The following is a 26,204-nucleotide window of genomic DNA, read 5'->3' as shown; positions in this document are numbered from 1 at the left end:
AGGTAAGAAAATGTATTCAAGGAAACATTTCAAATTCTCAGCTGGTAAATGAAAAACACCCTCTCTTAGAATGACTAAATGTATCACCTACAAGCAAAATGCTTATCGCCAAATTTGCCAGCTGCTTCGTTATGTCCATGACATCAGCAGCCGGAGTTAAAAGAGCCTGGGAACAGGAAGTAAGAACAACAATAGCCAAACAGCAATGGGAATAGACACTCTCTGGAATTGACAATTGCTCAGTGAACAGCAGACTTAGACTCTTGCACTTTAAAGTGATTCATCATTTTTACTACTCCAAAGTCTCATTACACAAATGTTATCCTGATACATCTCCACTTTGTGATCAATGTCAGTCAGCTGAAGGATTACTGTCTCATTCCAATTATTCAACCATTTTGCTCTAGCATCTTCTTCTTTTACTCGGTCGGGGGTAGATCAGAGAAAACTTGTCCCTGACAGGGATATAATCTTGTTTGGGTGGTCTTCAGAAACACAAAAAACTTCTCGGGGCGGTCTTGGCCAAAAGACTCATTGTCAAAGAGTGGAAAAGCTCATCCGCACCCAACTTCAGGAATGGTTAAATGAACTTGTCAATGTAATGACTCTTGAAAAAATAAGATTTATAAACTCTACAAATATGAATAAATGGGAACTAACCTGGAGCCTTTACTGACATATATTGAATCATGACTTATGAACTTATAGACTTATATGCATGTGCCTCACAATACGAAGGTCCTGAGTTCAATCCCGGGCTCGGGATCTTTCTGTGTGGAGTTTGCATGTTCTCCCCGTGACTGCGTGGGTTCTACTCCGGCTTCCTCCCACCTCCAAAGACATGCACCTGGGGATAGGCCCCTCCCACCTCCAAAGACATGCACCTGGGGATAGGCCCCTCCAACCTCCAAAGACATGCACCTGGGGATAGGCCCCTCCAATGTTCCCTCTAAGGTGCGCGCCTGTGCAATTGCGCACTGCTCAAGCGTCCTCTGCGCACGGCAAATCTATGCCACGCACAAAATCAAATAGAAAAATAAGCGCATAACAATTTTCGACACACGGACACGACAGAGAAAACAGTTTTCGTCATCACTGTTGAAATATAGTAACGTCTGTCGAGACGCTTTGAGGACATGAATTCCATCCATCACTTTACTGAGCAAAACTCGGCCATAAACACATCACCAAAACATGAGTAAAAAAAATGATATCTAGCAAAAGTGGTCATTTTCTGCAGTACAAACCAAACCAAAAGCAACTTTGTTACATCAACAGCAGCCGCTCGCTCTTTCTCACTTGCGCCAACACATGCTCATATGGCACTTAGCCAGTGATGCGTTTACAGCCACACAAAAAGTCGGACAACTCCAACACCACACAAAGTGTAATACCCGGTCGTTACACTATGATTTACCAATCAAATGTGTGCTTATTTTAGTGTCATTTATTAGGAATCGTCATTTATAAATATTAACCATGAAATGCTGTTAGTATGTTAAATAAATACTAATAAAAATATATGTTTTATAAACAGGAAGTTGCAGGAATGTACACATGATCCCCTGCTTACATCTCATTGTGCAACATGTGGATGTTTGAATGGGAACTAAATGTAATGTCTGAAAGGGCTACAAATGATTTCCAAAGCAGGACCTCCACCCAGACAAACAATACAAGTACACACTTCATGAAAAACAATATTTGTTGTAAGTGGGCCTAAACACTTATATTAGAAATGGAAATGACTGCTGTCATTTGATTATAATAACAAGAGAATGTTGTCTGTCTATCTGTGTTGGCCCTGCGATGAGGTGGGGACTTGTCCAGGGTGTACCCCGCCTTCCGCCCGAATGCAGCTGAGATAGGCTCCAGCACCCCCCGCGACCCCAAAAGGGACAAGCGGTAGAAAATGGATGGATGGACTATGGTTTTGTCACGGTTTACTTGCTTTTTTTGTGATTTTTTTTATTTTATTTTTTTGCCTTTGATCAAGCCACGAAAATGTGACTTTCTTCTTCTTTTTTGAAGTGTGAACGGTGGAGAGATCCCTGGGAGGTGATCTAGTGATCACTTCCTGAGGATCCTTGATAGACGTACTGTCCTCAACTGTTCATGGGAAAATGACTGTGAGGTTCAAACTGCAGACGTTGAGGACCAAATCTGTACATTTCTTATTTGTTTCGGTCCTTTCTAAAAGGACATCACCTGGAAGAAAATGTTGCATCATATTAAATCAGCGCCGCTGAGACTCACGTCGATATACGAGACCTACTATTTACCTAATGGATCATTTCATTACGCAATGTCAATGGAATTGAACACGTGGTTATGTAACGCCTCATAAATAAATGCCTTGAATCAACATGTTGTCAATCAAATCCACCATCATTAATTGTGGCGCTTATGTCATCATTACTGCAGTATAAGGCTGCCTAATGGTTACAATGTTGATTCAGATGAATCACAGTATACACATTCATCATTTACAACTGCTGTATGTCTGAATTATGCCAATTGTCCCTGTATTTTATTAGCAGAAAAGTCAATTAAATGTCGGAGAGGTGTGCTTTGTTGTGTAAATGCTAAATAAAAAGAGAATACAATGATTTGCAACTTCTATTCAATTGAATAGACTGCAAAGACAAGATATTTCATGTTCCAAATGAGAATGTTTTAATTTTTTTGCAAATAATCATTAACTTAGAATTTAATGGCAGCAAAAAAGTTGTCACCACTGTGTTACATGGCCTTTCCTTTTAAAAACATTCCGTAAAGGTTTGGGAACTGAGGAGACACATTTTTGAAGTGGAATTCTTTCCCATTCTTGCTTGATGTACAGCTTAAGTTGTTCAACAGTCTCCCTTCTCATATTGTAGCCTCCATATTGCACCACACATTTTCAATGGGAGACAGGTCTGGACTACAGGCAGGCCAGTCTAGTACCCGCACTCTTTTACTATGAAGCCACGCTGTTGTAACTTCTCCCTTCACTATTAGTCTTATTTTGTTTATTATGGAGAACCTGAGTCCTCTACAGTAGACATTTGATTTTGGTATTTTTATTTTGCCAGAGTTACAAGAGCACTCTGCGGACGATCATCTCGATGACATCACTATTTTAAGAATCTGCAAGGTTTTTGAACTGATGTCATGTGCAACCAATTGAATAGCCCAAATGATGAAAAGAGGACCTGTAATGGAACCTTGTGGAACACCACTAGTTGTGTGGATGAAAAAGAGAGGACCTGTAATGGAACCTTGTGGAACACCACTAGTTGTGTGGATGAAAAAGAGAGGACCTATAATGGAACCTTGTGGAACACCACTAGTTGTGTGGATGAAAAAGAGAGGACCTGTAATGGAACCTTGTGGAACACCACTAGTTGTGTGGATGAAAAAGAGAGAACCTATAATGGAACCTTGTGGAACACCACTAGTTGTGTGGATGAAAAAGAGAGGACCTATAATGGAACCTTGTGGAACACCACTAGTTGTGTGGATGAAAAAGAGAGGACCTATAATGGGACCTTGTGGAACACCACTAGTTGTGTGGATGAAAAAGAGAGGACCTATAATGGAACCTTGTGGAACACCACTAGTTGTGTGGATGAAAAAGAGAGGACCTATAATGGAACCTTGTGGAACACCACTAGTTGTGTGGATGAAAAAGAGAGGACCTATAATGGAACCTTGTGGAACACCACTAGTTGTGTGGATGAAAAAGAGAGGACCTATAATGGAACCTTGTGGAACACCACTAGTTGTGTGGATGAAAAAGAGAGGACCTATAATGGGACCTTGTGGAACACCACTAGTTGTGTGGATGAAAAAGAGAGGACCTATAATGGGACCTTGTGGAACACCACTAGTTGTGTGGATGAAAAAGAGAGGACCTATATTGGGACCTTGTGGAACACCACTAGTTGTGTGGATGAAAAAGAGAGGAATGAACGGGCAATTACAAACCTCTTCATTTCCCACATTTTGTATTCAATTGCAAACGTTCCACCGTCAAAACATCTGTCTTCATCAGGACATTCAAGATATTAATGAGAAAATGCAAGAACAATTCTCGGTTTTCCCAGCATTACCAGGAACTTTTCCCCATTGAAAATGAACGGGCGATTACAAACCTCTTCATTTCCCACATTTTCTATTCAATTGCAACCGTTCCAACATTCAGACTGTCCACTCACCCTGAACATTCAACCCAACATGTTTACCGGTTCTGAACATTTCCTGATTACCAGGATTTCCCTCTTTTCAATTTCAGTATGTCCAATTAACTTTTGTATTTCAACTACTCCCACATTTTTTATCCGATTTCAACCATTCCAACATCAAAACATCCGTCTCCGTCAAGACATTCAAGCTATTAATTAACAAATACTAGAACAATTCTTGGTTTTCCCAGCATTACCAGGAACTTTTCCCCATTGAGAATGAACGGGCAATTGCAAACCTCTTCATTTCCCACATTTTGTATTCAATTGCAACCGTTCAAACATCCAGAGAGTCCACTCACCCCGAATATTCAACCCAACATGTTTACCGGTTCTGAACATTTCCTGATTACCAGGAATTACAATCTTTTCAATTTCAGTATGTCCAATTAACTTTTGTATTTCAACTACTCCCACATTTTTTATCCGATTTCAACCATTCCAACATCAAAACATCCGTCTCCGTCAGGACATTCAAGCTATTAATTAACAAATACTAGAACAATTATTGGTTTTCCCAACATTACCAGGAACTTTTCCCCACTGAAAATGAACGGGCAATTACAAACCTCTTCATTTCCCACATTTTGTATTCAATTGCAAACGTTCCACCGTCAAAACATCTGTCTTCGTCAGGACATTCAAGATATTAATGAGAAAATGCAAGAACAATTCTCGGTTTTCCCAGCATTACCAGGAACTTTTCCCCATTGAAAATGAACGGGCGATTACAAACCTCTTCATTTCCCACATTTTTTACTCAATTGCAACCGTTCAAACATCCAGACAGTCCACTCACCCTGAACATTCAACCCAACATGTTTACCGGTTCTGAACATTTCCTGATTACCAGGAATTACCTCTTTTAGAGGTAATTTGTAGAGCGGCCGTGCCAGCAACTTGAGGGTTGCAGGTTCGATCCCCGCTTCCGCCATCCTAGTCACTGCCGTTGTGTCCTTGGGCAAGACACTTTACCCACCTGCTCCCAGTGCCACCCACACTGGTTTGAATGTAACTTAGATATTGGGTTTCACTATGTAAAGCGCTTTGAGTCACTTGAGAAAAAGCGCTATATAAATATAATTCACTTCACTTCACTTTTCAATTTCAGTATGTCCAATTAACTTTTGTATTTCAACTACTCCCACATTTTTTATCCGATTTCAACCATTCCAACATCAAAACATCCGTCTCCGTCAAGACTTTCAAGCTATTAATTAACAAATACTAGAACAATTCTTGGTTTTCCCAGCATTACCAGGAACTTTTCCCCATTGAAAATGAACGGGCGATTACAAACCTCTTCATTTCCCACATTTTTTACTCAATTGCAACCGTTCAAACATCCAGACAGTCCACTCACCCTGAACATTCAACCCAACATGTTTACCGGTTCTGAACATTTCCTGATTACCAGGAATTACCTCTTTTCAATTTCAGTATGTCCAATTAACTTTTGTATTTCAGCTCCTCCCACATTTGTAATCCAATTTCAACCATTCCAACATCAAAACATCCGTCTCCGTCAAGACATTCAAGCTATTAATTAACAAATACTAGAACAATTCTTGGTTTTCCCAGCATTACCAGGAACTTTTCCCCATTGAAAATGAACGGGCGATTACAAACCTCTTCATTTCCCACATTTTCTATTCAATTGCAACCGTTCCAACATCCAGAGAGTCCACTCACCCTGAATATTCAACCCAGCATGTTTACCGGTTCTGAAAATTCCCTGATTACCAGGAATTCCCACTTTTCAATTTCAGTATGTCCAATTAACTTTTGTATTTCAGCTCCTCCCACATTTGTAATCCAATTTCAACCATTCCAACATCAAAACAACCTTCTTCGTCAGGACATTCAAGCTATTAATTAACAAATACTAGAACAATTATTGGTTTTCCCAACATTACCAGGAACTTTTCCCCATTGAAAATGAACGGGCAATTACAAACCTCTTCATTTCCCACATTTTTTATTCAATTGCAACCATTCCAACATCCAGACGGTCCACTCACCCTGGACATTAAGGGATGCAGTCCTCTGCGAACAAGCTAAGTGGAGCAGCTTTGCGTGCGCTATCAACTTTGCACGGGTTTTAATACAAGCAAACGTTTGGTACTGTGGATCAGGCCCACGGTGTGTTTTCGGTTTAACTCCGTGCACTAAAGAGCTCTGTTATCTTGGCTGGCCTGGATGTTTTGGCTCTGCTGTTTAGTCAGTGTCCATGCTGCAGTCAGCCTTTTGCCCCGAGCCCATTTTATTGGCCCCCTTCACCCCCCCTGTTACACAACACAGAAAACACAACATGAATGTAGGCTCGTGTTTCCAGATCAGTGAACCAAACTAAAACCTTGTTGTTCAGACTTTTAAAGCTAAAAAGTCCTTTACCTAATATGTGTGTTCCTTTCACCCTTACAGTCTCAAGACGACGCTGCAGAAAAAGCTGTCCAACGACACTGTGGACTTGTCGGGCATCCCTCTGTCCACCAGGGATGTCCGTCAGGTGGCCTTCTACCTCCAGAACAATAGAGACAGCGTGGTGGCGGTGGACATCAGCTTTACTGAGCTCCAGGACGAAAACCTCAGGGTTCTTCTTCCCCTTCTCGCCTCACTGCCCAAACTCAATAACCTGGCCCTGAACGGCAACCGTCTCACCTTGGCTGTACTCAAAGACCTGACTGAGATGCTGAAAGACCCCAAGAAGTTCTCCAGCTTGGCCTGGATAGACCTGGGCAACAATGTCGACATTTTCACCATGCCCCAGCCGCTGTTGGTGGCTCTGCGGCGGCGCTGTAGCCTGAAGAGCAGTCTACCCACCATTTATGAGTACACAGAGGGCCAGCCCTACTCCTACCACCTGGAGACGTCTATCGAAGAGCCGAGTCACTGCGAGGAAGAGGAGGACGAAGATGCACAAGAGGGTGTGGTCGACAAATATGACTTGGAGCCGTGGAGCTTAGGTGAGAAGCAGCTCTCCAAAGAATTCACCTTTCACTACTGTGAGAGGTGAAGGAGTGTGCTGTCACACAGCGAGGCCCAGAATATACCTTTAGCTCGACCACCCTCACACCCACCAGCCCAGTCACACTTTTAGGCACAAGGGGAGGGAAACAACATTGTGAAACTCTCAACCAAGCAATTTCAAGACGTCACAGAATGAAACTGCACCGGATGACGGAGGAGTGGCAGCCACGGTTGTAGACTTACCGTGTTGGTGGATGGTGCTCTTGGCAACGGGGTGCGGTTTCTTCGGAGGACTGGATTCATAGGAGAAGGGTCTCTTTCTCTTGCTGTGTCGCGCACCCCCCCTTTACTCAATCTCTGTCTGATCGTAGCAGCTGAGAAGCCAATACCAATTTCAATCAGTCGCCGGACTGGACAAGCACATTTCCGGTAGCCGCTCAAGTGGTTTTGAAAGCAGTGCGTCCCTCTGGGGTCCGGACCGGGACTGAGACGATCTCCGGCAGGCAGAGCTTCACCCCACATTGTGTGTTCTCTGTTAAGCTCTCAACAAAAGCTATGACACAAGTTCAACAGACTATACAGCCGTCGGCCCGTCACGTGACCCGAGCAAAACTGCTAGGTCAAGACTTTTTTTTTTTTCAACCCCCTTTCCTAATGTCTACTTGTGACTACCCTTGCGTACATGTAAACCCCCAAGTAAAAACGTGTCTCTCACTCAATGTTTTTGGTGTTTTGGTGAGCAAAGCCATCTTGGAAGACGACAGGTAGGACTCAGCGACGGTTTCCATACTTGCTTAAATCACCTCTGTGATGTTGTCATTGCCGGTGTTTCGGTATGTCCATACCACTGACCTCTGAATCCACACCAACTCATTTAAGCAGCTGTTGTCTTGTCTTTGTTCATTCAATGATGTGTCTGTTGTCCCTCACGTATACCTACCGTTCTTCAGTGGTTCTCTCGGTTTTTAGGACTGTTACCTGGTGACTTAGACAGACTTGAAGTGGTCGTGTCTTTTGCGGTAGCACACAAGGTCGGACTGACCCAAACACTGCAATGCACTTCAATGCACTTTTTTCTGCGTGTTTTTCTCCATTTTGCATAGCTCTATAGACGAATAGTATGAGGAGGCTGTCTTCTTTAAAATGCTGATCCAAATGGCTCCTGATTGTTCTAAGAACCTGTTCCATCACAATATACTCCTAAATGTTTAAATGTGTATTTTATACAGAGTGTTGTTACAGTAAAGTGTCTGACTACCGATGTAATGATTTGTGTTCTGTTGTCTTTTGTCCAATTGTGTGACTATAGCAGCTGTCATTACATCAAACGGTGTCTACTGGAGTAATTAGGCAGGAACCAAAGGCCAAAATATGTAACGTCATTTGTGATTGCAGGCACCTTTTATGTTGATTTGTTTAAGTCTGAGCAAGGGAGAACACTTATCCACTTTGTAGCGTCTTTCATGTATACACATTCCCTTGTAGCTCGTATTTGCCAAAGCCAAATTCTGCCAATAAAACAATTGATCCACTGAGTGAGGAATGTCTGGATTTGTTTCCTTTTCAGCTCAGTTGATTTATTTATGGAGATTAGTCTGCAAGCGGGCCAGTGATCCCTGAGGACTGCTGCTCCGGATTGGTTGGCAGGATTCTAAACGAGCTTCCGAGCCAGCGGCCGTGGATCGTCTGTGTCCCCGCCTGGGCCTCCGCCCCTGTTTGCCAAAAAGTCACGGTTTGTCATAGGATGAGAACCTACCCATGATGCTCCTGGCAACCTTTTGTTCCTGCTGCCAGACGTTGTAATGTGGCATTTGCAACAGGTGGGTCCCATAAGGTCAAAACACAGTGTGATGGTCACACCCCCTGAGGTCCAAATACCATGAGATGGGGCAACAGAACCCACCGCCAAAAAGTCAGGTTTAATGTCAGAGCTTTAAATGCAAGACAAAGACACACATTTGTTGTTATCCTGACAATGTTTAAACTAGGGCTGTCAAACGTACAGACCAGGTTTTATACGACCCGCGGGATGAGTTTGCAAAGTATAAAAATGAACCTGACATTTTGGAATAAAAGAAACTGCTGTTCTAAATGTGTCCACTGGATGTCGCAATAGCAATTCTTTGTATCTTTGTAGATGATGCTACATATGTACAAAATAAAGCACATGATGCTAGTACATCAGTCGAGGAAAATGATCAAACTACATCAATAACATCCTGTAATTTGATTAAAAAAAATTTATCTTGATAGATTGAAAATGAACATTATCGCATCATTTATTCAGAAAATAAAAATAACGACAAATAAAGATAGAATACTATTAACCGCAACATGTAAGTGTAAAGGGTTAATGGCTCCTAGTTTTATAGTCCTTGGTTTCTCAGTTTGAACGTTAAATATCTTGTCTTTGCAGTTCAATTGAATATAAGTTGAAAAGGATTTGTTGTATTCTCTTTTTATTTAGCATTTACACAACGTGACAACTTCACTGCTTTTGGGCTTTTGTAAATGTCCACCAATAAACACACAAGGTTGTTTTTTTCTGGAATTTTAGTCAAGTCATTTAAAAAGGTAAACATGGTGGGTTATAGGCCACTACAGGAGCTGGCAGCTATACAACAACAAAGCACACAATAGCAAGCAAGTGAGAAATATGTAAAAAAGTGTCCTTAACTGAACAATATTGCAGTGGAAAACAACACATTTGTCAATATTAACAAGTCCAAATCCTTCTAGTGGCACATTCAGTACACATACAAAGTCTCCCAGGCAGAAGCATATTATAAAGTAACAAACATGTCAGTTTACTGCGTCATGACCTAAAATTTATGAATTATTGTGGCCACAAGGTGGCACCAAAAAAACAATTACCACTTCAGTTTAAAGACAGCATAAATCCATTCCAGATGGTTAGTAATAAATAGGTTAGTGTTTATCATACCTCCCATTGTACTTTGTTTGACTTGTTTTGCTTAATCAAGCTTTTTCTAACATTACAAACTACAAAATAACACAATTATATATGAATCCATCTTAGATTGTATAGGATTAATATAGATATGAGGTTCCAATATCGGTACATCATAAGTGGATAAAGTTGTATAGGGACGTTCCTAACTCAAATCCATGGCTGCAGTACATGTTGCATTTTATTGAGCGACACAAATATACCGTATCCATTATTACTGTCACATGGTGTCAGTAACCTGCTGCTTGACCCAGTTTCCTGGCATCAGACACGGCACAGATGCAGCCGTCCTCCTCCGCCACAGCGTTGACTACGTTGTAGAACTTCTTGGCACTTTTATGCACGTGTCCCAGGGCTTGCAGATCCTCTACCACATGCTGCAAGACAACACCCACTTGACTTGACTTTCAGTGTATTTGGAACATGCATGCGTGCAACATGGTGCATCACACATGCATGCATACAACATGGTGCATCACACATGCATGCATACAACATGATGCATCACACATGCATGCATACAACATGGTGCATCACACATGCATGCATGCAACATGATGCATCACACATGCATGCATGCAACATGATGCACCACACATGCATGCATACAACATGATACATCACACATGCATGCATACAACATGATGCATCACACATGCATGCATACAACATGATGCATCACACATGCATGCATGCAACATGATGCACCACACATGCATGCATACAACGTGATGCATCACACATGCATGCATACAACATGATACATCACACATGCATGCATGCAACATGATGCATCACACATGCATGCATGCAACATGATGCATCACACATGCATGCATACAACATGATGCATCCAACATGCATGCATACAACATGATACATCACACATGCATTCATACAACATGATACATCACACATGCATGCATACAACATGATACATCCCACATGCATGCATACAACATGATACATCACACATGCATTCATACAACATGATACATCCCACATGCATGCATACAACATGATACATCACACATGCATTCATACAACATGATACATCACACATGCATGCATGCAACATGATACATCACACATGCATGCATACAACATGATGCATCACACATGCATGCATGCAACATGATGCATCACACATGCATGCATACAACATGATACATCACAATTTCCAATCATTCAATCAATCATTAAAAACTTGAAATTTGGTTTCATTTACTCTTTCAATTTCTATTCCTTGTATTTGTGTTTGACTTTCTCTTCTAACATTAACATTTGGATATAATGTAGCTTGGTGGGTTCCAAAAACAAAAAGCATGTATTTAGAGAGTTACCGTATCGAAGTTGGGTTCAAACTTCACCGCATTATCAGAGTCCACAAAAACAACCGGTGTGGCAATGGCCTCCTTGAGGCTCTTTCCAAACCAAAGGTGATTCATGATTGTCTGGAAGGAAGAAGGAACAAAGCGTGGGCCAGATGATGAAGACAACACATCATGACAACAGTGAAAGGCTGTAATTGGTCTAAAGGGCTGGACTGCCAAGGTCACCTACAGAGGCCATGGCTGTCGTGATCATAGTCGAACCCGTTGAGCCGATCACCAGCGTCTTGGACTCGGACCTGAGCACGGTGGGAGCCATGGAGGACGGAGGCTGCTCCCCTGCCAACAGAACGAAGGCCTTGACGCGCTTTCAAGCTCATCAATGTGAAAATATGCAAAGAAAATGGCGAGACGTGCAATCAGCAGACGTCTTTTGGCCCTGTATCGCAGCTGTTAAAGGCCTACTGAAAGCCACTACTAGCGACCACGCAGTCTGATAGTTTATATATCAATGATGACATCTTAACATTGCAACACATGCCAATACGGCCGGGCTACATTAGTAATATATGCTGAAAACGTCTCGGTATGATGACGTTTGCGTGTGACGTCACGGATTGTAGCGGACATATTGGGACAGCATTGTGGCCAGCTATTAAGTCGTCTGTTTTCATCGCAAAATTCCACAGTATTCTGGACATCTGTGTTGGTGAATCTTTTGCAATTTGTTTAATAAACAATGAAGACAGCAAAGAAGAAAGCTGTAGGTGGGAAGCGGTGTATTAGCGGGTGGCTGCAGCAACACAGCCAGGAGGACTTTGAGTTGGATAGCAGACGCGCTACCGTGAGTACAGCTTTGGCTTCCAAACATTTGATGGCTTGCCCGTACGTGCGTGCCGCTATGTGCATGTCACGTACGTAACTTTGGGGAAATATATGTGCTGTATGAACTTTACGGAGGTGAACAGTACTTTGGGCTGTGGGGTTGAGTGTGTTGTGCGGGTGTTTGAGTTGTATTGGCGGGTTATATGGACGGGAGGGCGAAGGTGTTTGTTATGCGGATTAATTTGTGGCATATTAAATATAATCCTGGTTGTGTTGTGGCTAATAGAGTATATATATGTCTTGTGTTTATTTACTGTTGTAGTCATTCCCAGCTGAATATCAGGTCCCACCCGCCTCTCACAGCATCTTCCCTCTCTGAATTGCTTCCACTGCCCTCTAATCCTTCACTCTCACTTTCCTCATCCACAAATCTTTCATCCTCGCTCAAATTAATGGGGTAATTGTCGCTTTCTCGGTCTGAATCGCTCTCGCTGCTGGTGGCCATGATTGTAAACAATGTGCAGATGTGAGGAGCTCCACAACCTGTGACGTCACGCTACTTCCGCTACAGGCTTTTTTTTATCAGCGACCAAAAGTTGCCAACTTTATCGTCGATGTTCTCTACTAAATCCTTTCAGCAAAAATATGGCAATATCGCGAAATGATCAAGTATGACACATAGAATGGATCTGCTATCCCCGTTTAAATAAGAAAATGTCATTTCAGTAGGCCTTTAAAGATACAGTGCATCCGGAAAGTATTCACTTGTTCCACATTTTGTTATGTTACAGCTTTATTCCAGAATGGATACATTTTTACATACATACAAAAATTCCTAGTTTGTGAACCCGTTCTCAAACAATGGCAATAAAAAAACTATTCTGATTCTGATTCGGATTTATTTGTGTCCTCAAAATTCTACAGACAACACCCCGTAATGACAAAGTGAAAAGTTGTTTTAATTTTGCAAATGTATTAAGAATAGAAAAATACAACTGACAAGTGTGTAAGTATTTACAGTCTCTGCGGAATACTTTGTTGATGCACCTTTGACGGCAATTACAGCCTCAAGTCTTTTTGGATACGATGCCACGAGCTTGGTTGGTCCGATGGCAGTCAAGTTACTTTCAAGAACTTACTCAGTGGTCTAGTGGTTGGAGCGTCCCCCCTGAGATGGGTAGGTTGTGAGTTCAAACCCCGCAATGTATCTTATTTCACTGCAATAAGGCACTTTTGGTAGCCATCCACAAGCTTCTGCTTGAGTTTTTGACCACAAAATTGGTGCAGTTCAGCTAAATGTGTTGATTTTCTCACATGGACTTGTTTCTTCAGCATTGTCCACACCTTTAAGTCAGGACTTTGGGAAGGCCATTCTAAAACCTTCATTCTAGCCTGATTTAGCCATTCCTTGACCACTTTTGAGGTGTGTTTGGGGTCATTGTCCTGTTGGAACACCCAACAAGACCCAACCTCCGGGTTGATGATTTTAGCTTGTCCTGAACAATTTGGAGGTAATCCTCCTTTTTCATTGTCCCATTTAAAGGCCTACTGAAAGCCACTACTAGCGACCACGCAGTCTGATAGTTTATATATCAATGATGAAATCTTAACATTGCAACACATGCCAATACGGCCGGGTTAACTTATAAAGTGACATTTGACATTTCCCGCCAAACTTCCGCTTGAAAAACTCCTTTGGATATGATTTATGCGCGTAACGTCACAAAATCCACGGAAGTGTTTGGACCCCATCGGACCCGATACAAAAACCTCTTGTTTTCTTCGACAAAATTCCACAGTATTCTGGACATCTGTGTTGGTGAATCTTTTGCAATTTGTTTAATGAACAATGGAGGCTGCAAAGAAGAACGTTGTAGGTGGGCTCGATAGGGATCTTAGCGGCTAAGTACAATACTTACAGCAACACAACAAGGACTACTTACTTAGCAGACGCCTAGCCGATGCTTGCCGCCAAACCCACGGATGAAGTCCTTCGTCGCGCCGTCGATCGCTGGAATGCAGGTGAGCACGGCTGTTGATGGGAAGATGAGGGCTGGCTGGCGTAGGTGGAGCGCTAATGTTTTATCATAGTTCTGTGAGGTCCGGTTGCTAAGTTGCTAAATTAGCCTTAGCGTCGTTAGCAACAGCATTGTTAAGCCTTACCAGGCTGAGAATTTTTAACCGTGTAGTTACATGTACATGGTTTAATAGTATTGTTGATCTTCTGTCTATCCTTCCAGTCAGGGGTTTATTTATTTTGTTTCTATCTTCATTTGAGAACGATGCTATCACGTTAGCTCAGTAGCTAAGTGTGTCACCAATGTATTGTGGAGATAAAAGTCACTTTGAATGTCCATTTTGCGTTCTCGACTCTCATTTTCAAGAGGATATAGTATCCCAGGTGCTTTCAAATACAAATCCGTGATCCACAATAGAAAAAGGAGAGAGTGTGGAATCCAATGAGCCAGCTTGTACCTAAGTTACGGTCAGAGCGAATAAAGATACGTCCTGCACTGCCTCTCAAGTCCTTCACTGTAACGTTCCTCATCCACGAATCTTTCAGCCTCGCTCAAATTAATGGGGTAATCGTCGCTTTGTCGCTCCGAATCTCTCTCGCTCCATTGTAAACAAAGGAAAATTGTGAGGAATACTAGCTCCTGTGACGTCACGCTACTTCCGCTACAGGCAAGGCTTTTTTTTATCAGCGAGCAAAAGTTGCGAACTTTATCGTCGATGTTCTCTACTAAATCCTTTCAGCAAAAATATGGCAATATCGCGAAATGATCAAGTATGACACAGATTGGATCTGCTATTCCCGTTTAAATTTAAAAAACCATTTCAGTAGGCCTTTAAAGCAGCAGTTCCATTGGCAGCAAAACAGTCCCAGATCATAATACTACCACCATCTATATTGGAATACATCTGTAACGTCACAAAATGTGAAACAAGTGACATAGGAATATAGTTGGGCCTACCTGCATAGAAACGATCAACTTTCCCACAGAAGTCGGACAACTGATTGTTGAGGATAACTCCGGTTGTTGGGGAAAATATTTTTGCACCAAATCTGCGAGTAAAAAGAATGAAGAAGCCTGAAGATGCAGATATGGAAACACCTGTGTGAAGACGGGAGGTGAGTGCACCGACATGTGGTTGATGCTGCTGGTGACGGACACCGCCGAGCCGTCCTGGGCCAGCACGGAGACATGGGTGGTGCCAACACCGTCCAAGTAGGGCGTTATGTTGTAATACTGGGCCTCGTGCGTCCTGTCGTCGGTAATCAAACTGCGGATGTGATTGGCAAAGCTCTCCTCTGTGAATTTCTTTGGCAGCTGTAAGGAGGACAGAATGATGGAAGAAACATTTGATCCCTAATCTGTTTGATCTCAGCAGGGCTTTTATTAGAAGCCGCTTTGTGTTTAAGCCCCTCTCTTATTCGGGCCGAGCCACGTGAGCTTTGGATCAATATGTTCTTAAGCCCCTTTCAGTCTAACCCCGTTCACACTGATTCTGAGAAGTAGGGACCGAAGACCTGGTGTCGCTTCACCTGTGCTATTCACACTAAACAATGTGGGCTTGAAAAATAACCCGATTGTACCAAAACTGCTGGTTCAGAAAAGGATGAAGCCCTTATTTGAGTTATTTGAACTCAACATTTTGGGTACATTTTTTCAACCCATCTTTTGCGTTGAATTATTTAACCAAAATGTTGAGTTATGATAACTTAATCTTGGGTTATTCCCAACCCAACTATTGGGTTGAATTATTTAACACAAAAGCTGAGTTAAGCTCACTACAATGTTGGGTTATTCCAAACCTGTCATGATCTGTGGTCTGGATCAGGTTTTTTGTTATTTTCTGTTTAAGACTCCAGTAGTTCCTGTTTGCGCTCCCTTGTTTGTTTTAGTTTCCATGACGACTGATTAGTTTCACCTGTCTCATGTGTTCGGATCACGCACCTGCTCTAGTCAGAGACTATTATTTAAGCCTGTTTTGCCAGTTAGTCGTCCTGGCGACATTGCTCTGTTATGACTTTTCTTGCCATAGTTCATGCTGTTCGATTCCTGCCGTGTCCCGTAAGTCTTTTTGTTTCATGTCCATAGTTCTTGCTATTTGTTTCAAGCCACAGTTCATGTTTTTAGTTTCATGTTTCATGTTCATAGTTTATGCTAAGTCTTAGCTTTTGTTTCCTGCGTTAAGCTGCGTCTTCGCCTTGAGCGCTTTTTGTAGTACTTTGAGTTTGAATGATTAAATAATGTTCCTACCTTCAAGCCTTGTCCAGTATAGTCCGATTGCATCCCGGGAGAACAATCCTCGCTGCGAAAGACCCCTCGTCTTGACAAAACCCAACAATTGGGTTGCACAATTTAGCGCTCCTTGACCCAATAGATAGACAGCTGATTGTATTCTTTGTAGTTACAGTTTCACACTTTGTTATATATTATTTACTTTCCCTAAATATCTAAAAGTATTCATATTCTCGTCATGTCATATTATGCTCCTTCCAGTGCTGTTGTTTTTAGGTTATAGAGTTTGTATCCAATCAGAATTCAGCCAGCTTATGTTGCCATGCTGTACCAAATCTGCCCGAGGCCTTCAGAATCAACAATGTCTGTGCACTGTAAGTGAACGGGCACATACAGTTGATAGACAATTGCGATAGCCAATCAGATCACGAGTTGTTGTCAGTAAGGCCTTCTAGATGGCCAATAGCAGATCTATATTGTGATGTGATACGAATTACACAACGTGCCAACTTCACTGGTTTTGGGTTTTGTTATGTGCATTGTTAGCTGCCTCGTACTAGACGTTTTTTATTATTTAGAACCAACAGAAAAGGGAAATACACGTGTATATAAACAACAAAAAAACTGCATTTCCCCTTTAAGGGGTGTGTACGTGAATGACTAAATAGCACAATAGCAGCTCTGGTATGATTAGTCTTTTAGCTTCTTGTTTGCATTTATTGAACTTACTTCTCCCGAGCTGAACTGAGGATCGCGGATATGTCGCTTTAATCCATTAGCAAACTTCAGCGCTTCAACATAGCGGTGGTAAAACAGCGTTTTTTGTTCACCTCTCAGAGATGCCGGATTCGGGTCGTATCCTGTAAGAAAAAGTCAAACAAAATGCGAGGTCACGGGTTGGGTTGCAAAGGGGTGGAAAGTTTCCGGTAAATTTCCAGAAACTTTCCGGAAATTTACCACGGGAAGTTTGGAAATTTTGACCATTTTTTTGATCATTCAAAGTTGGACACCGTCCATTTTATTCTGTAGAATAAGATGAGAAGCTTGTAAAAGACTAATGCGACGCCACACACGGATATAAATAGTCAGCGGAACAATTGGAGTAGTCTTTAAAAAAAAGTAATATCATCAACACTTACCTGACTGGATGAAGTCCTTGGGCTCAAATACTAGTGTGGCCTCAATAGACCTGCTGTAGTGTGGAGCATGCATGTGATGGAAGAATGCACTGCACATGTGATGGAGGAATGCACAGTGCAGGGTTGAAATTCTACTGAATTTGCATGAAATCAGGTTGTTTTAGCTAATAATCATGCTGCAAGATCTAGCATGTTGCATTCAATCTTTATTCCCATTCATTTCCCATTAATTCCTGTTAATTCCCATGGAAAGTTTCCAATTCTGAATATTCCCGGAATTTTGCAACCTAGTCACGTATCCACTGGCTTTCAGCTCATATGCAGCAGCATGTTAAAGTGTTAGACTGCCATGCATATGTGCCACATACATGTGATGGAGGAATGCACAGTGCAGGGTTGAAATTCAACTGAATTTGCATGAAATCAGGTTGTTTTAGCTAATAATCATGCTGCAAGATCTAGCATGTTGCATTCAATGTTTATTCCCATTCATTTCCCATTAATTCCAGTTAGATCCCGTTAATTCCCATATATTCCCGTTAATTCCCATGGAAAGTTTCCAACTTTGAATATTCCCGGAATTTTGCAACCCTAGTCACGTATCCACTGGCTTCCAGCTCATATGCAGCAGCACGTTAAAGTGTTAGACTGCCATGCATATGTGCCACATATATATGATGGAGGAATGCACAGTGCAGGGTTGAAATTCAACTGAATTTGCATTAAATCAGGTTGTTTTAGCTAATAATCATGCTGCAAGATCTAGCATGTTGCATTCAATGTTTATTCCCATTCATTTTCCATTCATTTTCCATTAATTCCCGTTAATTCCCATGGAAAGTTTCCAACTTTGAATATTCACGGAATTTTGCAACCCTAGTCACGTATCCACTGGCTTTCAGCTCATATGCAGCAGCATGTTAAAGTGTTAGACTGCCATGCATATGTGCCACATACATGTGATGGAGGAATGCACAGTGCAGGGTTGAAATTCAATTGAATTTGCATTAAATCAGGTTGTTTTAGCTAGTAATCATGCTGCAAGATCTAGCATGTGGCATTCAATGTTTATTCCCATTAATTTCCCATTAATTCCCATTAATTCCCGTTAATTCCCGTTAATTCCCATATACAGTATTCCCGTTAATTCCCATGGAAAGTTTCCAACTTTGAATATTCTTGGAATTTTGCAACCCTTAGTCACGTATCCACTGGCTTTCAGCTCATATGCAGCAGCACGTTAAAGTGTTAGACTGCCATGCATATGTGCCACATACATGTGATGGAGGAATGCACAGTGCAGGGTTGAAATTCAACTGAATTTGCATGAAATCAGGTTGTTTTAGCTAGTAATCATGCTGCAAGATCTAGCATGTTGCATTCAATGTTTATTCCCATTAATTCCCGTTAATTCCCATATATTCCCATTAATTCCCATGGAAAGTTTCCAACTTTGAATATTCCCGGAATTTTGCAACCCTAGTCACGTATCCACTGGCTTTCAGCTCATATGCAGCAGCACGTACCGTATATGTGATGGAGGAATGCAAAGTGCAGGGTTGAAATTCAACTGAATTTGCATGAAATCAGGTTGTTTTAGCTAGTAATCATGCTGCAAGATCTAGCATGTTGCATTCAATGTTTATTCCCATTCATTTCCCATTAATTCCTGTTAATTCCCATGGAAAGTTTCCAACTTTGAATATTCCCGGAATTTTGCAACCTAGTCACGTATCCGCTGGGTTAAAGTGTTCAAGTGCATATGTGCCACATATATTTCCAATAGTGTCAGACTTCAAAGTGTGTCTGCCGTGCAGATGTGTGCCTTCAAGTAGCAGCAACCTTTCATGATGTTGAGGACCAGGCTGAGGGGGATCCCCCCTGCAGGGGGCGGGGGCATATACATCTGGTACTCCCCCAGGGTAATGTTCCATGCATCGCTCACCACGGCTCGGTAGGAGGCCATGTCCCGCAACGTCAGTGATCCCCCTGAAAAACCACCACAGCAAATGGTTCCACTCAGCAAAAAGGCGCCGCAACAATTTCAGCCTCAAATGGATCACGAGGAAAATGGATTGTCTCGTTCCTAATGAGATCACGGTGCCTGGCAGATGTATGAAATGAGTGCAAAATGGAGCGTAATTGAATTCCTCTGACAATACCTGCCTCCTGAATGTCACGGATCAAATCTTCTGCTATTTTTCCAGTGTAGAAAGCGTCTGCTCCCAGATCTGCGATGGTGGCCAACGTATCGGCCAGTGTCTCGTATTTCACAACATCCCCCGTCTGCAGGAGGTTTCCATTTTGATCTGAGAACAACTCCCTGCAGGACAACAGAAGAGTAAACACCATGCAGACACTCCAAAATAGGATCCGCGGTGGTACCTCATTTAAACCTGATAATGCTTTCCAGAAGTGACATTGTTAGCGGGGGCGTGTTTAGTCATTCGGGGGCCCGAGGTAAACCTACACATGGTGGGGGCCCACCACATAACAAAAACAACATGCTTATTTACCATGTTAGAAAGTTACTGCTTAGTAAAGCTTTTAGTTTCTGTTATGAAAATCGACGAGGAAAATACGATGATTTGGACCAACAATCGCAATATTTATGACTAGGAATTAACTTCACCATAAAAGTGGGTGACATTGTTATCTCCAGGAAAGATGAGGTCACCTACCTAGGTTCCATTCTAGAGGCTAAACTTTCCTGTGATAAAATGGCAACCAAGGTAATCAAAAAGGTCAACCAACGAACGAGATTTCTCTACAGAATCTCTTCTCTGGTCAACAAAAGCACCTTGAGGATTCTAGCGGGAACTCTCGTTCAACCCTTTTTCCATTATGCATGCACCTCCTGGTACCCTAGCACCTCCAAAACCCTCAAATCTAAACTCCAAACATCTCAGAACAAGCTAGTCAGGTTACTTCTAGACCTCCACCCCAGATCCCACCTCACTCCTACCCACTTCTCTAAAGTGGGCTGGCTCAAGGTGGAGGACAGAGTTAAACAACTTGCACCGAGCCTAGTCTATAAAATCCGCTACACCTCCCTGATACCGAAGTACAAGTCAAACTACTTCCTTAACGTAAATGACCGCCATAACCACAACACCAGGGGGAGCTCCACTAACCACGTTAAACCCAGATTCCCAACTAACAAAGGTCTTAACTCATTCTCTTTCTATGCCACATCAATGTGGAATGCACTCCCAACAGGTATAAAAGAAAGGGCATCTCTATCCTCCTTCAAAACCGCACTAAAACACCTCCAGACAACTTCAACCCTAAACTAAAACCCTCCCTTCCTCATCATACCTCTTCGGATTGTAAATAATCAAATGTAAATACTTTTTCTTATACTTTCTGATCTCTCTCTCTATGTCCACTACTTGCTGTACATATCCTACCAAGTCAGTCCTACACTCTTTCAATGTCCATTTCTCTGATGATGCAATTGTTGATGACTGAAGTGTTGATATCAACCAAACCTAACCCCCCCCCCCCCTCCACATCCCACACCCCGGATTGTAAATAATGTAAATAATTCATTGTATATACTCTGATGATTATCTTGTGTGATGACTGTATTATGATGATAGTATATATGATAGTATATATCTGTATCATGAATCAATTTAAGTGGACCCCGACTTAAACAAGTTGAAAAACTTATTGGGGTGTTACCATTTAGTGGTCAATTGTACGGAATATGTACTTCACTGTGCAATCTACTAATAAAAGTTTCAATTAATCAAACATGACGTTAGTTTATTTGCACAAGCAGGTCTTCATAGTCATATTCAGGCTTAGCAACCACAAAACAACAAAAAACTAATGTGATCTATTGTCATTTCCTTATTTTTAGTTCTACTATCATAGTTGATTGCATCACAGAAAGTTTCTCAAACAAATCAAATGTTCAAACAAACATTTTACAAAGTGATCACTGCAGACACGAGCGGTCCGATTGTATTCTACAAGATGTTGACAGTGATATTTTTTTAAGAGTCATTTCCTTCAACGCACTTTTGTCTTTCCCCTGACTTTATTACCATTATGAACCACTTCTTTCAGGACTCTATGAACGCACTTTCCTATGTCTCTATTTGAACGACCGCAACACCCAAACAGCAATACAGCATTTTCTGCTCAAACTCTACACTTACTTGTTTTAATGCCACGCTCAACTTGCTTGACCATCGTGTGGATTAAGCCGCCAAGAAGAAAAACGGACGCGACGTCATTTTGCAACCCTCATATTGTTGGACCGTGAGCGCCCCCTAGAAGGCCGTCATAAAATGTATTTCCCAGCTGCGGTCCATATGGGTCACAGCCTCAGTCATTTGTAATAGACCTTTCCACTTTTTACACACTCTTCATTTGTACTTTAATTTTATGGAATATTTATTTAAAAAACATACATTATTTGTATTATTATATATTACTAATTTAGTTAGAATGTATTTATTTCAGCAGTGCATAATTGTATGTACATTTATTTATCAGTTTTTATGAATCCCTTCTTTTGCAGTGTATTTGATTAGTATTTATTTTGTAATCAGCCTGCCGTAAACCTTGACTATTATCTTTGCGATTAACAAATGGTTGTATGTCATTTGACAAGGTTTATCCTGTCCTTACTTATATTTTCTGAATTAAACTTCATTTTTAATCTATCAAGATAAAAAAATAATATCAAAATCAAATTACAGGATGTTATTTATGTAGTTTGATCATTTTCCTGGACTGATGTACTAACACGTGGTTTATTTTGTACATACGTAGCATCATCTACAAAGATAGAAAGAATTGCTATTGTGACATCTAGTGGACACATTTAGAACAGCAGTTTCTTTCATTCAAAAGTTTCAGGTTCATTTTTATACTTAGCAAACTCATCCCGCGGGCCGGATAAAACCCGCGGGTCTTAGATTTGACCCCGCTGTGTTAGAGTAAGATTAGTAATTCAGTTGTAATATTTGAATGGCCCCCTGGCTTAGAACCCCTGCTTTACAGTATATTCCATACATGATTGTTTTACATATTTCATTAAAAAAATATTGCAAACCGCAAATAAATATATTTATCACAGCAAATATTTTTCATGGACAATCAAGACTAAAACCATCTTCTATAAAACATATAAAGATAAATTAACATTAGCATTTTGGCCAATTTTGTAGGTATACAGCTCAAAGAGATGATTCTAGATTGTACCTAATGTCATGACTGGTTTTATTGATTATTGACTATTTTGTTGATTATGGGACAAGCAGGAGAAAATGGATGGATGGTACTTTTTCCTCACTTATTGTTTGTCTTCGGTACACTAATGTGTATATTTTAGGCCATTGGTTCTTTTTTTATTTTTGCAAAAAAAATTATGTATGTATATATATATATATATACACATACATACATACATACATACATACATACATACATACATACATACATACATATATATATTGTAGCGTCCCGGAAGAGTTAGTGTTGCAAAGGATTCTGGGTATCTGTTCTGTTGTGTTTATGTTGTGTTGCGGTGTGGATGTTCTCCCAAAATGTGTTTGTCTACTTGTTTGGTGTGTGTTCACAGTGTGGTGCATGTTTGTGACTGTGTTAATGTTGTTTTTATACGGCCACCCTGACTGTGACATGTGTGGCTGTTGACTAAGTATGCTGTGCTTTCACTTGTGTGTGTGTGTTTAAAACATTGGCTTGATCATTAAAAGTTGAACCGATCGTTCATTGGGTCAGCATTTCTTGACATCTTCAAGCAAAGACATTTGTCAAACCCGTTCAACGCTACATTGGTGTCAGAAGTGGGATGGCTTTCTCAAAGAAGCTTGAGGATCTCATCAAGTGCTGGGAGAATGCACTTCCGGATGAAGACCGACTACCTCGTCACCAGGAAGAGGAAAGGAACAAACGCCGCCCTGGTGGATTGGAGGCTCAACTACCTCACCACCAAGTAAATGAGAGGAACCTGCGCCGCCCTAGTGGACGGGAGGCCCATCCACTTGGAGGAAGAATGGAAGCTCAATATGATGGGACAAGATTGGAAGCTCAACCAGATGGAAGAAGTGCGCCTCGTGTTGGAAGGAGTGCCTGGCGAAGAAGTGCCTCTCCTGCGGTGATGGTGGACACAAATTCCCTGCGAGATGACTACAGGCCAAGCATCGCCACTCCAAAGCTTCCTCACTATAGTGGAGAAGGCTCTATTGAATCCTTCCTCCTCCAGGTCCAGCTAGCAGCACGTTTGAATGGCTGGTCTGATGTGGCAACCGCAGGGCATGTGGCGCTGTCCCTGGAAGGCCCAGCCTTACAGTGTTTGGTCGATTTACAAGAGGAGGAATTGGCTGATTGGGGGGCCATGCGCGAGGCTCTTCAACGACGTTACGGGCGACCAATCCATGCAGACGAAGCACAAGAGCAGCTGTATAAGCGGCGACGCCTTTTGGGAGAAAGTCTCGGAGCTTATGCTGCGGACCTTCGCCATCTGGTGCGAAGGGGTCACCCAGCGTTCCCAGAAGTATTACAGGAAGAGCTCACCGTACAAGCCTTTGTCCGTGGTCTACAGCCTGAACGACTTCGGGAACATCTCAGACTGTTTGCTAAACACTCTCTCTCTGCCGCATTGACTGAAGCCGAACGTGTGGAGCACGTCCTGTTTCCAGATGGCCGCCGTGATGTTCCGCGAGTCCGCCAGGCTGGATGGGACGAGACCGAACGAGAGGGAACCGACCAAGTGACTGCAAGGCCCCGGCCACGCTTCTCCCAGAGAAGGCAGACCGAAGTGAACTGTTACCGCTGCGGTGTCCCTGGCCACATTGCAAGACACTGTCCAGCCCCTGCCCCCATTGACGTTGCCGCTGAGGTGTCGTCAAACTAGAGAGGGGTGTCAGTGTCGGGGAACTGACACCCGGGATGGTTTCCATTGTACCCGAATGTGACGCACAGCGCTTGGGCCGCCTGGGCAGGGCCCGGGGGCTATACCTGGAATGCGAGCTTGATGGAACAGTCTGCAGAGCCCTGGTTGACACGGGGTCCACTATCTCCATCATCCGGCCGGGTGTCCTTCCCCACTTGCAGCGCAGCTTGCCATCAGGCTGGACAATCACCAACGCCCGAATTACAACCGTCACCGGTAGCAAGGCTGCCATGCTGGGCCAAGGGACAGTGTGCATTAAGGTGGCGGACCAAGAGAGACGACACCCATTCTGGCTGGCTGACATTCAAGACCCCTGCATTGTTGGGCTTGACCTGTTGGAGATGTGGGGAGCTGTGGTCGATGTGCCTAGAGCCACGCTTCATCTTGGTGAGAAAACAGTTGCCCTCCAGGGTACTGATGAGCCAGGCGCCTGCAGAGTGACAGCCCCCACAGAGCCATCCCCGGCTACGGCCTTCATGGTGGACCAGGAGAAGTCTCAACCTAACCCTTCTACTAATAGACTGCCTACTATAGAGACCCAGCAGGCTATTGCAGAACTGTTAGAGCGAAGCAGTCAAGGCCTGGATACCACCCAGCAGGAGCGACTGAAAAGCTTACTGAATGCCTTCCAAGACATTTTTGCAGCGAAAGATGAAGACTGCATGCACACCAGTCTCGTACTCCACGACATTGACACAGGAGACGCACGACCAATCCGGCTACACCCACGCCGTCTGCCCCTTGCCAAACGAGTGGCTGCCCAGGAGAAAATCGAGGAGATGCGCCAGGCGGGCGTCATCGAGCCCTCCAGCAGTCCATGGGCAGCACCCGCAGTTCTGGTCAAAAAGAAGGACGGCTCGTGGCGGTTCTGCGTCGACTACAGACGGCTCAACGATGTAACCCGCAAGGACTCCTACCCGTTGCCGCGCATAGATGATGCGCTGGACTACATCACTGGCTCCTCCTGGTTCAGCTCCCTGGATCTCCGAAGTGGCTATTGGCAGGTGGAGTTGGCCGCCGAAGCTCGACCAAAGACAGCGTTCACAATAGGTCAAGGACTCTGGCAGTTCAAGGTGATGCCGTTCGGGCTTTGCAACGCACCTGCCACGTTTGAACGGTTGATGGAGAGAGTGCTGGCATCCATCCCCCGTGATCGCTGTGTGGTGTACCTGGATGACCTCCTGGTGCATGCTGCAGGATTTAAAGGGGCTCTACAGAACCTCCAGCATGTGTTCCAGGCCATTCGTCAGGCTGGGCTGCGATTGAACCCCAAAAAGTGCCATTTGCTTCGGCGTGAAGTTTCCTTCCTGGGGCATGTCGTCAGTGGGCAAGGTGTTGCTACTGATCCAGCCAAAGTTGCCACTGTCCGTGACTGGCCAGCGCCAAGAGATGTTAAAGAGTTGCGGAGTTTCCTGGGACTGGCATCCTATTACCGGAGATTTATCAAGGACTTTGCAACGATTGCTGGCCCCTTGCACCAGCTCACACACAAGGGACAGTTATATGAATGGACTGACAGCTGCAATGAGGCTTTTGCACAGCTGCGAGAGGCCTTGGTCCG

General features: G+C 42.8%; 3 protein-coding genes across 6 annotated transcripts in view; 1 reads left to right on the top strand and 2 right to left on the bottom strand.

The window, feature by feature from the left end:
- ggt1a (gamma-glutamyltransferase 1a) overlaps positions 1 to 7,685 on the bottom strand; it is a 70,233-nt gene extending 62,548 nt beyond the window's left edge. Inside the window, exon 1 of the mRNA XM_062051702.1 lies at positions 7,440 to 7,685. The gene's annotated coding sequence lies outside the window, so the exon portion shown is untranslated. The remainder of the gene's footprint in view (positions 1 to 7,439) is intronic.
- lrrc75ba (leucine rich repeat containing 75Ba) overlaps positions 1 to 8,723 on the top strand; it is a 30,236-nt gene extending 21,513 nt beyond the window's left edge. Inside the window, exon 4 of the mRNA XM_062051703.1 lies at positions 6,651 to 8,723. Coding sequence (XP_061907687.1) covers positions 6,651 to 7,242 — 592 coding nt within the window. The 3' untranslated portion in view covers positions 7,243 to 8,723. The remainder of the gene's footprint in view (positions 1 to 6,650) is intronic.
- A 982-nt stretch (positions 8,724 to 9,705) lies between these two features.
- ggt5a (gamma-glutamyltransferase 5a) overlaps positions 9,706 to 26,204 on the bottom strand; it is a 22,437-nt gene continuing 5,938 nt past the window's right edge. For 2 of the 4 annotated variants that reach the window (XM_062051698.1, XM_062051697.1), the window contains exons 7-14: positions 19,872 to 20,032; positions 19,552 to 19,698; positions 17,300 to 17,430; positions 15,471 to 15,655; positions 15,299 to 15,390; positions 11,731 to 11,837; positions 11,511 to 11,621; positions 9,706 to 10,544 (exon numbers count right to left, since the gene is read on the bottom strand). In XM_062051698.1, coding sequence (XP_061907682.1) covers positions 10,398 to 10,544; positions 11,511 to 11,621; positions 11,731 to 11,837; positions 15,299 to 15,390; positions 15,471 to 15,655; positions 17,300 to 17,430; positions 19,552 to 19,698; positions 19,872 to 20,032 — 1,081 coding nt within the window. In that variant the 3' untranslated portion in view covers positions 9,706 to 10,397. The remainder of the gene's footprint in view (positions 10,545 to 11,510; positions 11,622 to 11,730; positions 11,838 to 15,298; positions 15,391 to 15,470; positions 15,656 to 17,299; positions 17,431 to 19,551; positions 19,699 to 19,871; positions 20,033 to 26,204) is intronic. The other 2 variants (XM_062051700.1, XM_062051701.1) reach the window with 1 other exon arrangement.

The sequence above is a fragment of the Entelurus aequoreus genome, linkage group LG06 (genome assembly GCF_033978785.1).
Source record: "Entelurus aequoreus isolate RoL-2023_Sb linkage group LG06, RoL_Eaeq_v1.1, whole genome shotgun sequence".
Taxonomy (NCBI): domain Eukaryota; kingdom Metazoa; phylum Chordata; class Actinopteri; order Syngnathiformes; family Syngnathidae; genus Entelurus; species Entelurus aequoreus.
Note: the sequence above shows the minus strand (reverse complement) of the source record. Positions and strands in the feature narration are given on the sequence as shown.